Source organism: Gymnoscopelus braueri (genome assembly GCF_963280865.1).
Source record: "Gymnoscopelus braueri genome assembly, chromosome: 7".
NCBI classification, from domain to species: Eukaryota; Metazoa; Chordata; class Actinopteri; order Myctophiformes; family Myctophidae; genus Gymnoscopelus; species Gymnoscopelus braueri.
This window is the reverse complement of record NC_137608.1, coordinates 27,991,316-28,009,760: the sequence shown is the minus strand read 5'-3', so window position 1 is coordinate 28,009,760 and position 18,445 is coordinate 27,991,316. Positions and strand designations below refer to the sequence as shown.

The following is an 18,445-nucleotide window of genomic DNA, read 5'->3' as shown; positions in this document are numbered from 1 at the left end:
GGTTACTTATACTGACATTATGTTATTCACAGACTCATCCAATCCATGCATTAAGTTCCGAAGAACAGCTTGAAAAGTATTGACTCTTGCAGCCACAAACGAACAGAGTGGCCTACCGTTTGCATTCCGACAGGAGGTGTGGGAGATGGCATTTATGTTTGAAAAGATTTTCAGCCGTACACCCTTTCTGTTCTGTTATTCTATTCTGTTCTATTCTTTATGATTCAACTCTATACAGTGCAGGTTTTCATATGAATATATTTTAAAATGTTTACAGGTGTCATTGCTATGGTGATAGCGGCGTGCATCATAAACTTCCACCGTGCCGTGGGGCTGCTGGTCATCACCTTGTTAACTGTGTTCTTTGTGGCTTGGGATTGGGCAGTGGCACACTATGGTGACCAAGTGTGGGAGGGGCTCCTTCCTGTCAGAAAGGTCCTGAGTGGGAATTGGAGGTGGATCAGATGGTGAGTAAGTCCAAATGCAAAATATAGAGAACCTGCCTCTGCATATATGAAATCCTTTCAAACTGAAAGTTTGAAAGTAAGTTGTTAAATTGACACAGTGTAGAACAATGTTTCCCACACAGTGGGTAGGACTCAAGACCCATGTTTGGGTCGGTGACCAATTTTTATGGGTCGCGAGTAAATATCCCCTATTAAAAAAGATATATATATTATTTCAAAGGTTTGAACAAAAAAATCACAACTTTTCATCAATAAAAAATAATTCCAACAATTTTAAAAGTGTTTCATAAATAAAATCAAAAATTTAAAAACATTTAAGAAGTAGTGAAAATAGCAGATCTACAAGCTTGTTCACCACGTTGTGAGCTTGTATATCTGCTATTTTCACTATTTTGGGTCCCGGGCAAACTATAATTTCTCCTTTGGGTCTTGAGCTAAAAAGTTTGGGAAAGACTGGTGTATTCATTGTTCTTGGCATCAAATTCTTACTTGTTTTAATTGACAAGAAACCACAGTATTTCGTTGACCAGGTGGCCGTGAAATGAACATAACCATATGACTACAAGCCAGTTCAGGTTATCTGGTAGCACCTAGACCAAGAAAAATCTACTGTTATCTGTAAATCTGTAATAGGATGGAACTCATTGCCTAATTACATACTGTCACGGGGCAGCCCGTGCACTATAGACGCCCTATGCACATTAATCTGGGACACTGCAAACACACAAGCTACACAGCTGTTTCCTATTAATTGAGGACCAACAAGCCGGTTTGGAGGTGACTGTTGGTAGCATCGGTGTTGAATGTTTTATCATTGGTACATCTATGCACTGTTGAACATTGAAGGACTGCAAATATTTTAAACATGTCTAAACTGTGGAATGTTCAATTGATTGTGGGTCACCTGTGCCTCCTCTGCCGCCTGCCGGGCTGGCAATCCTGTTAATTGGGAAGGTGCCAAGTACTGTGGAGGAGGAGGGGTGTTTAGTTTCATGGGTTGGTTTTTATTGTCTTGTGAATGTATGGGTGCCCAGAAAGGAATATGATTTGGATGGTAACAGATTAGGTCATTGTGTAAAATAAGTCATGGGCCGGTTAGCCATATTTGAGTTAATGAGTTGCCAATTACTAATTGTTATAGTTTATCCCACTTACACCCCAACTTATAAAAAGGAGGCTCCAGCTAAAAAAAAAAAAAAAGTAGGCTTGGGCTAGTAGGCTAAGTATGAATTTCAAAGGAGAGCTGCCAGGGCCTTCATGGAAGGCATAGTCTGTATTCAGTTTCTTAAGTTCTTGGTTTGTTGCGTTTTTTTAGTTTAGCTTTTCAAGTGTGCATTTCTGATTTTGCTGTTATTTTTGGCCAGCCTTATTTGTGTTAAGTTGTCGTCTCCGCCTAGGCCCACTGTGAATATGTTGCACTGATTTGTATTGGTGTTTGTGGAGGGAAATAAATATAAAAACCCTGAAATTCCTGGACTTTGAACCATTCTTTGGAGCCTGAACCTGTCCGTCAACTGTTAAAAATACAAACACAGGATTCACCTTCAAGAGAAAGATAAAGGAACACTTAATGCAAACAAGCCTGTAGTAACCCCTAGAGACACGAAATTTCTTGTGTTGTATGTGAATTTGGTTTATTTTTATTACTTTTCATTGCATCTTTATTTATTTTTATTTTATTATATAAAATATAGTTAGCTTTTGTCATGGCAAAATCTATAATGGGGATCCTAATAAACAATAAACAAGAAAATTATTTGTTAGCAAGTCGATGACTGATAAATCAATCACTGACTTCCTCACAAAATCTATCTATACCTTGGAATTAATTGTATTTGTGTCAGAAGTATTTATTGACTATGTGGAAAGTACACACATTAAGGTGTTTATCTTAAAGATTAAATCCGGAACTTAATTTAATGACTAAAACTTTGTGTTAAACCGATTATAACTAGTATATCTGCAGTGGTCTCCCTACTCGTCCATTGAGAAATTTAGACCCTGGTGTCGGGTACCACACCTGCTGGTTGACAAGTAGTACTGAAGCTCATCCTTTGGCCAAGTGGGGATTCTATCTCGGCTGAGTGGTACATGTAGATGTTTGGTCTCAGGTTCGAATTTTGGGTATAGGATCTAAGAATGACAGATTGCAGCTTTAACTCAGATATACATTAGAGCAGGTCGGGAACCGTTTCTGGGTCATGGAACCATTCTTATGGGTCATGAGTAAACATCCCATTTAAAAAAAAAAAAAAAATTAAAAGATTTTCCAAAATAAATAAACATTTAAAGATTTAACATGTTTAACAAAATACATTAAAAAGTAAATACATTGATTTGTTTCTCTGGGCACAGCAGCCGTGCTCTTTTACCTCTTTGTTGTTACGAGCTCTGGTTGGTAACAAGACCCCCATGTCCCTTCCTCCCCCTTGTTCTCCCTGCCCCTGTCCAGGGTGATGTGTGTGTTACTGGTGGCAGGGGTGGTGTGCTGGTTGGTGTTGGACACAGCCAAGCAGGGAACTAGACCATTGGTGTCCTTTGCTGGTCTGCTCTCATTCATCTTCTTAATGCTGCTCTTTTCCAACAACCCGTTCAGAGTAAGGGATGTACACACACACACACACACACACGCACACAAACTGACGTTCGCCCCAGTTTAGCATTTGTACCGTTTTAGATTAAATATAGCCTTTCTTTTGCTTTTAGCAATTAGGCTGAAATGTGCTTCTCTTAAATTATTCTTGTGTATATTCTTTTCTTTAGTGCATTGACTTGGGAGTTGCAAACTTAAAGCTGCAATCCGTAAGATGTACTGTACTGTAGGTCCTACGCTACCTGGGATTTGAACCCAGGACTCCCATGCAAGAAATCACAGATGTTTCCCCCCCCCCATCTCCCAACTACTCCTTGCAGCTGCCTTTATATTGGTGTTCGCCCCCAAACGTTATGCTCGCTTTCTCTGCCTCTTCTCCTAGCTCCTTCACAGCTTTCCGCAGACTTGAGCCTGTCATGCCAGCGCTGCGGGGCAGTTGGACTACTACTGCCTTGCCGACAGAGCCCCTGCTTCAGACATCCACTTTCAATCCAGCCTCTTGGCACTCCGCCACCAGCTTGAGGTGTTTCCACTCGTGGGCTGCTGTCATGCCCTCTTCACAGGGGGTGACTCTTCATGAGGACTCTTCTCTCCACAGCAGACCACATGATGATGTCTGACCGGAGAGTGGTGGACACAATCTCTCTTGGGAAGCTGAGCTGAGGTTCTTGCCAAGTCTGAGAATGGCTTTCTCCTCAATCGCCTGGCTTGATGAAAGCTGCCCAACATCTTTCCAGGAGCTCTGCCAGCTTGCCTTGATGTTATAACTGCACTGGACTCCTTCAGCTTGAGTGCAAGGCGAGCCTTCTCCTGCTTGTATCCTATAGTAGACTGATGGATTTCAAAGGGAGCCCCAGCATATTCCATCCAAAGAGACCTCCATCCGAAAAGCAGCGGGGCAAGCCCATCCACTTCCTTATGTAATTTGTAGCTAGGTTGTGCATCCTGCAGACCTGAGAAGTGGGGATCTCACAGACATTTAGTGGCCACATCACCCTTTGGTACAGTCAGTGTGTGCTTATAGCACCACACTCTGTGCTTCCCCGGCAGCTGGCTTTGATTGATCTTTGCCAGACCCCCTATATGTTGTTGCTTGGCTAACTTCCCAATCTGTCTGTAGTGTACTGTACTGATTCCCTAAAGCATTAAAATATGTTTTGGATTGCGGCTTTAATTTCACCTGCAATTACAATAAAGGGATTGAATTGAACTGAAACTGTGTGTAAAGTGCATTCAGTTTGTGTGTGTTTTCTGCAGGTGTGTTGGCGTACTGTGCTGTGTGGCGTTGGACTGCAGTTTGTCTTTGGTCTTCTTATTCTCAGGACAATAGTCGGCTTCACTGCAGTGGACTGGCTCGGACAACAAGTGAAGGTACAGTACGCACACACACACACACACACACACACACACACACACACACACACACACACACACACACATGCACGTATGTACGCATGCACACACTATAAATAGTGTAATAAATAATATTAAATAAATAAATTCAGCTCACTCTATATCTCAGAGCAGGGCTATGGACAGTTCAGAAACCCACCTACCAGTGACACCATCGATGGGGAATCCAAACTAATAGAAATGACAGGCTCTCTCTCCCTGGGAAGTTAGCATGCTATAATGGAAGCCATTGTTCTGGCATTGATAAAAAAAACAAAAAATACATTTGAAATCTTGTTTGAAATGACCAAACTTGCCGACCGATGATGTCACTAGTAAGCGGGTTTCTGAACTGTCCACAGCCCTCATCTGAGACGCAACCAAAATTGTACCATATTATAATGAGCATTAGTGAGGACCAATTATGAAGATAGGTTGAAAATGGTTCAAGTGGTCCTTTAAGTCCTATAGACTTGTAGTTAATATAGTAGATCTACAAGCTTAATTCCACAATGTATCGGCCATAATAAATTACATTATTGATCAATTCCACGTATTTTTTGACTGTTAGTTTTTTTTACTATATTTACTATTTGCTATTTTCTCTATTTTTGAAGATTTCAAATTGATTGAAAATATTTTAAATAATTTGGCCTATAATGACAAAGTAAGGATGCCAGATTGAAAGTGGTTCACACCTCAGCCACACACCCATGTTGCATGTAAACTCATACAAAGACATGCACACCTACAGTACACTACTGTACACTAGCTGAGCTTGATTTGTGAAAGGAGAGAAACGTGTCAGTTTCAAAAGGTTAGATTTCTCTTTCACTTCCATATAGATCTTTCTGTCTTACACGGATGTGGGCTCTGAGTTTGTCTTTGGTGAGAGTTATCAAGACCACTTCTTTGCCTTTAAGGTATGACACGCACACACGCACGCACGCACGCACGTACGCACGCACGCACACACACACACACAGAGCACAAACAAGCTGGCAACGATAATCAGATGAATAATACTACTACTAAAAGCACAAAATCTTGGGTGTTAACTTCACTCTCCCAACAGGTGCTGCCCATCATAGTGTTTTTCTGCACCATCATCACCATGCTTTACTATGTTGGCTTCATGTCCTGGCTCATTCCCAAGGTAAGGGAGTAGTGCTTATCTTTGTACTAAGGAATAGGAAGTGTGTAGGAAATGTCTCCTCTCAGTGAGCTAACAGCTATATTTGGAGTCACATTGCTCTCTACTGGCAACATTGGTATATTGTACATGGACGGCAACACTGGTGTACTGCTGCTGCTATTATATTTTATACAGATGTTGTGTGTATATATCGTATATATTATATATGTCTATCCTATATTAAAATTGCTGTGTTGGTGGACGGTGGATGGTGAACGGTGCCCATATACAGTATGGAGACTATTCCAGCATGCAGACAGTTATATACAACCTGGCTTGTTACTGATGATGTCACATTCTGTTAGCAAGAACATGCAAAAAAAAATCTAAAGTTGCTGAGGTAATTTGACCCTTTTTCCCCCCAGGTCGGGTTCATGATGCAGCTAACCATGGGAACATCTCCAATGGAATCGATGGCTGCTGCTGGAAACATATTTTTGGGACAGGTGTGTAACATGTTTGAGGGAATTTACATGTAAAGCTGCAAGCTGGCATGAGAGCATTAAAGCTGCAATCCAGAGACCACATTTCTACTGCTGAGCTAAGACAGAGCACCCGCTTGTCCAGGGAAGATACTGGCCGTATGAGATTCAGGCAGCACTACTTGACAAACTTGAGATGTCCAACCTGACACCGGTGTTTAAATGTCTCAGGGAGACCACCTCAAACCACTACAGTCAGGGCCGGCCCTAGGAACGCACTCATGCACGCACGCACGCACGCATGCATGCACGCACACACACACACACATTGGCAAAGAATAAAAAGGATGGCAAAAAGAATAGTTAAAGCTCGTGTTTTGTTCATGTAAATATCAGGGGCGTTTTTAGGGTCAGACCTCTAGGGGTGTTTAGCCCCTAATGCCTAATTCATGCTGCAATGTACTGTGAGCTTGTAGATTGGTTATTTTTGACAGTGTCATATGTCTAAGTATAAATCTGGCTCAATGCATACAGTGCCTTGAAAAAATGGAAGATGCTGATAACATTATATAATCTATTTAATATTGGGTTGTTGTGGGCAATGCACTGAGGTAACATCATTTAGACCTTACTCTCTCACCTGAACCTGGCTGTTTTCTTTAAAAAATTAATTGAATACCCATTTATACGGAAAAACTACTTATCAGTAAGTGATTATTCGATTCATTGTCCATACTGTAAATGTGCTGTAAATATACCATGAAGCCCTGTGGTGGACAGTAGCAATGTACATTTACTTGATTACTGTACTTAAGTACATCTTTTGAATATGCACTTTTTTTAAAAGTATAGTACCAGCTGTTGATACTCCATAAACCACTGTAACCACTGCACGTTTGAATAATTTGACCAGGCTGATAATTATCACCTGTCATTTGAGATACCTGTCACAGTCTGTCACAGTCAGGGTTCAGGCTAATTGAGAATCTTGTGAACATTCAGAACGTGGGATCACACTTTTTGATTGCCTGCGAGTTTGGCCTTTCTTTCTGCTCCTGCAGAAACCATAGAAGATGACACATCTAGATGAAACATGGCTGCTCCTCTTCTTTACCACATCATCACAGAGTTTGATGCCCAATTTACTTCCCTACAAGTCATCTCCTCAACCCTGCTTGGGCTAGTTCCATCTGTCTAGTGCCAAGAAGGTTTAAGAGCAGACATTCATTGTAAATTAATATCTGCCATCACCAGAGATGAGAGAGGAGCAGACGTCACAGGAAGAAAGAAAGAAAGAAAAGGGCAAGCTATCTCAAGAAGTGTGATCTTCTGAGGTGGGAATGTCAATGTTCACAGGTTTCTCAATTAGTCTGAACAATTTCTGTGACTATGACAGGCTCCAGAGGTGACTTCACCTGGCTTGGACACATTTTATTTTATTTTATTATACAGTGTGTGACCCCCGGCCTCCCTAGTGGTTGTGGCCCTAAGCAACCGCATAGACTCCTTATGCCTGCGGCCGGCCCTGACTGCAGTCTGTACTAGTTATATTGTATTAACATACTCTACCATGCACATTGGTTAAAATAGTGGTTTAGTCATTAAAACAAGTTACAGATTGCAGCTTTAAACATCACAAAACCAGTTATGATTTCAGCCAGTTGATTGAATCAAGCACATTTGCACTCATGCTGTCCTGATGCAAATATGAAAATATGGTGCTGACACATCTCTCTCTTTCTCTCTCTCTCTCTCTCTCTCAGACGGAGTCACCACTCCTGATTCGTCCATACATCAGTCAACTGACTCTGTCTGAAATGCACGCGGTGATGACAGGAGGTTTGGCCTCCATCGCCGGTAGCGTCTTGGGAGCTTTCATCTCCTTTGGGGTGAGGAGACGGGGAAAGTGGAAGGAAAGGATTGAGCAGGAGGAGACATGATGATGGTGTTTTTAAGGGGTTTCACCACCTTTGGGCGAGGAGAGAAGAGAGGTGCCTGCCAGCTAGTGTGCACAAAAGCATAGACAGTTATCCAGCTGTAACTCTGAGAGAGTATAAGTGTAACCAAATGGACCCGGAACGGTCCATTTGGTTGAGAGGTGATGGGTTAGGGAGGAAATAAGGAGCAGGGCCTACCTAGTTTTTCTCCCTGCTGAACAGGTGCCCTGAGTTGACCAACCTGTGGGAGTTGCTAGTGTAGCGACAGAGATCATCCATCCCCAACTGGCTTCCCACCCACACAATATTAGTTGGTGCACCTGGCCAAGCCGAAGGCACTGTGTTGAATTGAATGAGTTAAGTTGAGTGGAGGATTTGAACCCCAGTCTCCATGGTGTAGTAGCCTATTACAGCCTATTGCTTGTTTATTGTCTTGCGTTTTGCATGCTACAGTAATTCAACGTTTTCGAGGGAAATTGCTTCTACTGGGTGCTTTCTTTTGGTGGAAGAAATAGAGAATTTTGCAGTTAGCACAGCAGTGAAGGGACATGTAGGTGAATGGATAAATGAATATGGGCTTGATGACAGCTGGCGATTTGATGACAGAGGAGAAATGAAAGGGTCTCCTTGTTTTTTTGCCTGTTATTGCACACTGCACAGGCTAACGTGACTATGGGACAGGAAACCTTGATCAGACCAAGGCTTTCAAAGGAGCTACAAGTACATTTCTCTGAGCTCAAGGCCACCATTGCGCTGTAGTGGTGGGAAACATAAAAGTAAATAAATATAACAATACAAGGGCTATCGTCTTTAACCCCCCCCCCCCCCCATAGTAGGGTGATTTCACGTTATATGGGGCATAAAAGTGGGACATCTACTGTATACTTTGTAATAACGATTTCATATCTGCCATTTCAGTCAACACTAAACAAAGGTTTGGATTCAGTTCAGCTGCATTATTCTCTTTCTCTCCATTACTCCCTCTCATACTCTAGATTGCAGGTTCCCACCTGTTGACAGCATCATTCATGTCTGCCCCTGCCAGTCTGGCCATCGCTAAGCTCTTCTGGCCAGAGACAGAGACCCCGCGGATAACAGCCAGCAAAGGCCTCAAACTGGCCAAAAGGTGCGAGAGGATGGAAACAATGTACACACACAAACTGAAAAAGGCTGCCATGTGTTGTCATGATCTAGTCCAGAAATAGGACCCGAGTGATTATCTCACCCCTTCCTTATCTCTGAAGCAAGAGGTGGCATGTGTAGTATAAAGTCTACATTATACTGCGAAATAAATTGATTGAACTGGGAAACAGATTATTTTCAGCGGACTACGCGGCCGTACTACAAAGTATAAATTAGGCTCAAGCATTGAGACAAATTGTAACCTCTGTCTTATTGTCCACAGTGAATGTAAGAACCTATTGGAAGCAGCCTCCTACGGAGCATCTTCTGCTGTGGTACTGGTGGCAAACGTTGCTGTCAGCCTCATCGCCTTCATAGCCCTGCTGGCCTTTGCCGATGCTGCCCTCTCTTGGCTGGGAGGGATGTTCGACTACCCCCAGTTGAGCTTCTCGGTGAGGGGGGCAACCACACACACATTTGCATGGACACACACACATACACAGTTCTAAAATATACTTTCCTCAATGAGGTAGACACTGATATAATTCATGGAAACCCTAACTGTCTCTCCCCACGTAGGTTATCTGCTCTTACGTGTTCATGCCGGTCTCCTTCATGATGGGTGTTTCCTGGGAAGACAGCTTCATTGTGGGGGAACTCATTGGACGTAAGACGTTTTTCAATGAGTTTGTGGCCTACAAGAAACTGTCTGATCTCATTAAGTTAAGGGAGGACGGTGGGCCTGAATATGTGGACAACGTTAAGCAGTACATCTCCGTGAGTATCATTCGTTGTGCCTCTGGTTATTGTGGTGGTACTAGTGTTTTTATTCTTGTCTATTTTAGTACTTTCACCCCCCTTCTCTCCCTCTGTCAGTGATTCACTGAAATACAATACAATTAAAACGACACTCATATGATGATTATATGCCCTAATTCCAACGTCCTCATTGATTAACACTGACATGCACATTTTGATTTGATTACATATTTTACTTAAAAACAAACAAACAAACAAAAAACCTACACACTGTCTCCACTTGCTCAATAAAGAAACTGTTTCATTTTATAATGTGGGAGAACTGTTGTAGGAGCATTTACTGCCTTGGTATAGGAAAGAAACTGTTAAAAATTGTTTAAAAAAAAGCAATGTTCTGTTCATTCTATTCCAATCATGAAATCACAGAAAATTACTAAACTGCCACTCACACATCAAGTTCATTGTTGAAATCTGTCTGTGATTGATGTCAGCATTAGGAGTGTACAGCACTTACTTGATTTGCATGACTGCTCCTCTAAATAGCTATAATGATTGCGCCCAAGACATTCTATTGTCCTTGTCTCAAGTTCAATCTGTGCATAATCTTCTACACAGTATGTGCATTGTGCTGCCTCTGACATTTTGTTGCTATATGTGCCATATACAGTAGAATCATTTTGACAGAATCACAACCAATGAAAGAGACAAATGTAGACCAAAGCTGTTTCTTGCTCCTCAGGTCCACTCTGAAACCATAGCAACCTACGCTCTCTGTGGATTTGCCAACTTTGCCTCCCTGGGGATGTTGATTGGAGGACTGTGTGAGTTCCACCCTCTATCAAAAGCTGTTTCCAAGTCTGGTTTCCAAGACAGACAGGCAGACAGACAAACAGACAAATGAAAATCCAGGCCCCCCACATCGCCCCAATTTTACGCAAAGTGTGACTAAAGCAATCTGTGCTGCATTTACACAGGACCTGTTGTAAATAGACATTAATGAGGGCGGACGCTTGTGTTGATGACCTTGTTTGCCACATTCACAATATTGTTGAATTGCATTTTGTGTCTCGCCAGGTTTCAAATCCAGGCCACTATAAAGGGGGGGGGGGGATTTATTTGCCCAAACAAATCCTAAATTTTCACAACTAAATACCCTTTGTAAGACAATTCACACATTTAAACATTTGTACAGGACTTTTTGTGAATAGTGTTGTTAGAATCCCAATTTAAATGTACAGTTGGTTCAAATGAACTACTTCTTATGGACACACTAAAGGTTCTCAAACATTTTCATGTCAAGGACCCCCACATTAATATATTTCTCGCTGCAGACCCCCATCTGAAAATATGTTGTGCCAGGGACCCCATACAAGATGTGTGTTGTTAAAATGTTTCAAACATACTGAACATTTCCCAGATTAGTTTTATGTTGTATTTTCTGTTTTAGTCATGCATTTCTTGTACATGTATTGAATGTTCATTAACGCGCACAGTCCCGTTAATAAACAAATAAAGTAAAGTAAAGTAAGTAAAGTATTAACCCCACTTTGAGCACCACTGCACTAAAGAACAGAAAGGTTTACACCACTGCTCAAAGATTTGTACTAAATGTATAGCTGGAACAGCTGTACCAATTGAGTGTACAGCTGGTATAGTATTGTGGCCGCTTTGTTATTATATCATTGCAGTGGTGGAGAAAGTACTCACATTTTTTACTTAAGTAAAAGTATCAATACTGCAATGTAGAAATACTCTCTTACAAGTAAAAGTCCAGAATTCAAAATTGACTTGAGTAAAAGTATAAAAGTATTGGCATCAAAATGTACTTAAGGTACCAAAAATAGAAAGTACTCTTTCTGCAGAATGTCACATTTCACAAGTTTTCAAATGTATAAAAATCCTTTGAAAATAGCAGATCTACAAGCTCACAATGCGTTGCATCGGGAGGCATTGTGAGCTTGTAGATCGGCTATTTTCAAATGTATATGGGGCTGAAGTGGTTAATGTATGTTTTGTAATAATAATACAAATCTACAAAGTAACTAGTAACTAAAGTTTTCAAATAATTGTAGTGGAATAAAAGTACAATATTTGCTCCTGTAGTGGAGTAGAAGTAATAGTGGAGTAGAAGTGCATGTGACCCCTAGAAGTAAAAGTACTGAAAATTGGAAATACTCAAGTAAAGTAAAAATACCTCAAAATTGTACTTAAGTACAGTATTGAGTAAATGTACTTAGTTAATTTATGCCACTGTATCATTGTAACATAGAATGTTTTTTCCCCCAGCGGCCATGGCTCCAGACAGGAGGTCAGACATCTCCAGGTGCGGCATGAGAGCCCTTATTTCAGGCACAGTTGCCTGCTTCATGACTGCGTGCATTGCAGGTGACCGTTCTCTCCTTTATACTTTCATTTTTGCCCTTCTTTCTGTTTATCTCTATCCCGTCCCTCGTTCCCTACTTCCCTCCATCATCTCACCGTTAGGCTTAATTCTTGCTTTCTTTTCTGTCTTTTCCCTCGTGCTCTCTTTTCATATCCTAATAGTGACATTGAGAATAAGGAACATGATGATTTTGTCGCTTGTTTGGTTCCTTTTTTTTGTAAATAACAGCGAATATAGCCGATCTACAAGCTCACAACGCGTCGTGATGTGATGCACTGTGAGCTTGTAGATCGGCTATTTTCACTACTTTAGCACGACACTCTTTTATGATGAAGTCTGGCATACATTTACCAACATTTCCGACAGCAACAAATCCTATTAAACCATCGCGTTCCTGGCGATGGTTTAAATGTCAACTGTTACATCTTCATTCTGTGTGTGACTGACTGTACCTTAAAATGCAGCAGTAATAACATGTTCACGTTGTGCATTTCTAGGAGTGCTGTATGTCCCACTTCACTGCCAGCAGTTCCTGAACACACTGTTCAACCACACCAATGTGGCCAACAGCAGCACAGACCTAGCCACCTGTTGTGCAGAGCTATTCAACAGGTGCGTGTGTAATAATATATAATATATATATATATATATATATATATATATATATATATATATATATATATATATATAGTGTTCAAACCCGAACAAGACACTGAACCCCTAATTGCTCCCAATGAGCAGGTTGGTGCCTTGCATGGTTTCCTCCGCCAAAGCACTATGTAAATGTAGTCCATTTACCTTACACACATACATGTATTGATGTATATATGCCTGTGCCTGATATATGTATGTGTATATGTGTGCTCTTCTTCCAGTGTGAGTGTGTCGGAGCAGTGGGGATTCAGTGCGGGCGCTCTGCAAGGCTGCTGCACTGCCATGCCCTCCACACACTTCAACTGCAGCTTATAGTGCCTTGAACACACACACACACACACACACACACACACACACACACACACACACACACACACACACACACACACACACACACACACACACACACACACACACACACACACACACACACACACACACACACACACACACACAGAGGAAAGGACAAAGTAAGTTACAAAGTAACAAAGTGGAGAGAGCCACAAACCCTAAGTCCACGTAATTTATATTTTTCCTATTTATTTTGTAATGTATACTGTGATCAATAAGCACGAGACACACAAAACCATCGTAATTAGGCCCGGTATAAACGTTGGATATTCCATGATACCCACACAGTAAAAACCTCAGTGTTAATGTAACTATGAGTTACTTCCACCCCAACAAAAAAATAATAATATTTGCTACATTTGTATTAATGTCAGTGCCACATTTTTTGTTTGTTGTTTTTTTACGATTATTTTTTTAATCATTTTCTGCTCAGCACAAAGCACCTGTTGACTCTGAGGAACAATATATGACTTGGCCACTTGATGTCACTGTGGTCTCACTTCCTTCTCGTTCTCAGCATCTGACGCATACTGGGTCCAACTAGTAGTCACCAAAGCCCAGGCTGTCAAAATGGACTGGACTCTAACTGACTGATTGACTGTGCAAACTCATTATACTGTATCATTGGGTGAAAAAACAGACTGAGACCCAAGAGAGAGAACAGAAGAAAGTGTTGCGTTCCTTCGAGGGATGGGAGGGGTGCGCGCTCACATCTGCATGTGACACAGAAGGAAGCAGCACCTTCACCTGGCTTGCAGTCATATAGAGATGCTAGATGAGATGTCTCTTCATTAAAAATCAGCCACTGCGAAAAGGTCAGATGGCTCCCTGTCTCTGTCGGCAGGAGGTGGTATTCACACGTGTGAGTTTCACACTCCCACAGAGCGAGGGTACATTGGACACATCCGCGACACGTTGTGAGCTTGTAGATCGGCTATTTTGAGCATCCGCAATACCCTCATGCGATGAAGTATACATCGGACTTCAGGCGTAACAGACTAACACATAGGGCCTTTTTAGGCACTGTGATAGCATGTGTTGTTTACCACAATAAAGCATGGTAAACTTCACTCATGTTTCTTTGTCTGCATGATCATAAAGGCAAACTGGATCCCTTAATCTGCCAAGAGCTTAGGAGGCTCTGTCATATAACATACCATACAGGCCTCTGGAGACGCCGCTCAAATATTGCTTATGGCCCCATGTCCCCACCGTACATGTAACACACATCACACGTCATCTTATCTGTAACCGACCAAAAACTCATAATCAAGACTTAGTCCAGAGAGTGCAGTTTTTGGGTATGTGTTTTTGGAGCTTGCTATTTGCATCCTTAGTGTTTGTTTCAATTACAAATATCAGCTCTCTGAGTCTCACATACTGTCCACTTTGAGACAACTCTCATTTTCATGACAATATGCTAAAAATTCCATTACAGCCATGTAGGGGGTGCTTAAGTTAATTATCCATGATGCAACACGGCTGCCCTTTCACGCGTGGCTTCTGGCTTCTTTCATTACAATTACAGTTAGTAAAATCCTCAGTGTTACAGGTCCATTTGGGCCCATTTTCACACTCTGAGTTAAATGGGTGAAATTAACACAGAATTTGACTGTGTTTATTGCCGGAGTTGTGAAGCATGAACTAAGGGTGCTAAGCCAGTGCACCCCAGGTACAGCTCAGAGCTGCAGTGTGAAAATGTCATTGGCGATTATTATATCACATGTGCCATTTTAATTAAGACACTCAGACTAGGCTGTTGTGATATCGCTGCTATCTCTCCAGAGAAGACAATGCGGAGAGGTCTGAATGGATGGAGAAGTGAGAAAAAGAAGGGAAGGGAGGGTGCAATGGAGAGAGAGAGAGAGAGAGTGAGAGAGAGAGAGAGACAGACAGACAGACAGACGCACACACAGATCGTGAGAGACAGAAAGACAGAGAGAGACAAAAAGACAGAGAGACAGAAAGAAAGACGGAGAGAGACAGAAAGACAGCGAGAGAGAGAGGCAGAAACACACAGAGAAAGAGGATGAATATTAGGTTGAGACAGGTGGATATTGGATTGTCATCTAGCACCACTCCAAGGGATGGAAAGGAGGATGACAGAAAAAAAAACACCTGAGGGATGGAGATTGACTTGTCATCGACCACCACTCAAAGAACACAAATGAAGAGCAAGACAAAGACAGGGAGAAAAAGAGAGGTTTGGAGGGAAGGGATAGGGAGGAACAGAAAGGAATGGCGAAAGGAAGGTCAGGGAGACTTGAGGAGACAGAGACAGAGGAGGGTGAACGAAGGAGTGAAAATAGACTCTGTACCGTTTCAGAAGATTCAAGGAGGCAGTGATTAGAATAACCAGAGATGGTGGAGGAACTGGGATAAAGGATGCAAGAGCAGAGACAGACACATGGGGGGGAGGGATGAAGGGCGGAGGATGGAGAGAAAAGCAATTCATTATGATGGTGCAAACAAAACAAAATGCACAAAACAGACTCCACAGATACAAAGAAAAAAGGAAAAGCCAGTTGTTGTTTTTTTTAGACTATATCAAATCCTGAGTGTTAATTAACTCTGAGATGTAAAAATGGAACCCGATATTTTCACTGTGGATTTTATGGTGTAGAATAGAAACAGTAGGTAGACAGATAGATTTGTGCACAGAGATAATCACCCTATTGACAAACATATCAAGCAATACAAACAATCATCTGAGAAATGTGACTGTTTCTTAATTAGTGTTCTCCGTGACATGCCCTCCGCTTAACAAACCTTAATTGATGCTTTAATTGCTCATTGACACGTAATTGCACGGATGTGTCTTGGTGCATGGTGAGAAATTAAACAGGAGAATCCCTGACGAATCCAAGTAGATGAACAGAGGCAGTCGCACATTAATTATGGTGGAGAGTCAAGAGACATTTTTTCATCAGATGTAATTATTGCTTTGTGGGGTCTACTGTTTGGTCACATGAATATAATCTATACTTAGACCTATTACTACGTACAAATATGCTTTTATTTCAACCGGAATGCACAGTACATGCGTCGCTGTAAATTAATGTCACTATAGTATAATGTAAAAAGATTCACGTTATTCTCACAAAAAGATTAAAAGCCTTTAGACTATACTGATACAATTTTTATCAGCTTACTTTATTTAAAATCAGTGACATGTAAAATCGCTGTACACATTTACACTATTTTATAGAATAGTAAAAGCTGCCTTTGTGGCAATTAGTTTCAGTATGTCAATAAAATGTATTGACATGTGCACAGTTCTAAATCCTGACATTATTTGTATATATATATATATATATATATATATATATATATATATATATATATATATATATATATATATATATATATATATATGTATAAACTATTTTTAATTATAGTAGAAGATTCAAGCATTTTTTTCTCCCTATGTGATGCAAGAAGAAATGTGAAGTTTTATTCTCAGCTATGACTAATGTAATGTGTGAGTTACTATTTTCACTGTTGCCTCTGTTAATAGGCAATATATTAACATATATTAAGACACTGTCAAGTGAAGACACTGGATAAATAAATGCAAGCTAGTCTAACCATTAGTAACCTAGTCTGGCCATTTTATATCTCTCATGATACACAAGCCAAAATGCTCAGAACTGGGAAAGCATCTGTGTAATTTTTTATTTTTGCATTGGCTATTCAAAAATAGCAGATATACAAGCTCACAAAGCGTCACTGTGTGCCGCGCTGTGAGCTTGTACATCTGCTATTTTTGAACACTTTTGAAAAATCTTGAAAGTGTGAGAACTACTGATTTAGAAGTCATTTGTAGAATCGGCTTCAGATCTTAATGGGTTAAAGGACTATTCTCCCGTTAATGGCTTCATTCTTTGTTTTTGTTTATATTTCGTCCACAGTAAAATAATTACCAAACTTACCTGAATAATATATTCAATGTTGGCTAAACATAATTGTGTGGTTAATAAGGCATGGACTTGGATTCTCATTTTGTTCCTAGATCTATCATTTCTCCAAGAACTGTTTTTGGCTAGACTTTTCAAATCAATCTGCAATTAAAAATGTATTAAAATGCAATGATAACATAACTTTGACAAAAATAGCCATGCAATTATGTTCAGTGTGAAGTATTAACTCAAGCAAGTTTCAAGTATCAAGTTGATTTTCTTTCCATACTAAAAATGAACTGAATCCAACCGTTTCCTTAAACATCAAACAAACCACAGTATGGTTTATAAAATGGTCTGCAGTAATGTGATCATACATCATGAGTCACATAGCCAATGGGCTAAACATGGCAGATCACTGGTCAAGGCCCTTTTAAGTTGTTGTTTTTCACTGAAATGAAATTCAACATAGTCATTTTAAACTGTATGTGGTGAATTGAGCATGTGGTGTGTTTCATTGCTTTAAGCCTGGCAGATAGCTAACTAGGTTTATTCTGTGTACCTTTCCTTTCAGCTATTTGTTCGCAGAAAACCATGTGCACTGCTTTTTCCCTTAACGTTTGTGGTAGTAGGTTCTGAGAAAATCTCTGTCATGCCACACGGTTTTATGACCTATGTGTGTGTGTCTGCATGCAGTGTCCCTGATTTTTTCTCTTCTGAAAGGGCTCATACACAGTCTCTCTCTTCTCACACACACACACAGTCTCTCCCACACTCACGCACGCTCACACGCACACACACACACACACACACACACACACACACACACACACACACACACACACACACACACACACACACACACACACACACACACACACACACACACACACACACACACACACACACACACACACACACACACACACACACACACACACACACACACACACACACACACACACGCACACGCACGCACACGCACACGCACACACGCACACGCACACGCACACACACACTTTCCCTGGAAGCCAGGCAGGGGGTCTAGCCAGGGCAGAAATGAACACACGCTGGGATCAGAGTCATAGTGTATGATCCTAACCTATTCCTCCTTCTTTCTCTCATCACCCCTTCTGTTTGGCCCTCTTTGCCTCTGAAATCCTCTGAGTGTTCCAAATGTATTCTGAACACAATCCTCCCAGAGAGCTTTAGGTAGAGAGGTAATTAGCTGTTTGTCATCAGGGGTTGGGATATACTTACTGCCCCCCCCC

General features: G+C 41.1%; 1 protein-coding gene across 1 annotated transcript; it reads left to right on the top strand.

The window, feature by feature from the left end:
• Window positions 1-288: 288 nt before the first annotated feature.
• On the top strand, window positions 289-13,239 carry LOC308088972 (solute carrier family 28 member 3-like; the record flags this gene model as incomplete). The annotated part of the gene is made up of 14 exons (XM_080433553.1): window positions 289-467; window positions 2,920-3,064; window positions 4,318-4,431; window positions 5,298-5,375; window positions 5,528-5,608; window positions 6,013-6,093; window positions 7,833-7,958; window positions 9,002-9,132; window positions 9,412-9,580; window positions 9,708-9,905; window positions 10,627-10,708; window positions 12,174-12,272; window positions 12,768-12,882; window positions 13,146-13,239. The coding sequence occupies 14 exons, from the start codon at window positions 289-291 to the stop codon at window positions 13,237-13,239; spliced, it is 1,692 nt and encodes a 563-aa protein (XP_080289679.1).
• Window positions 13,240-18,445: the final 5,206 nt, after the last annotated feature.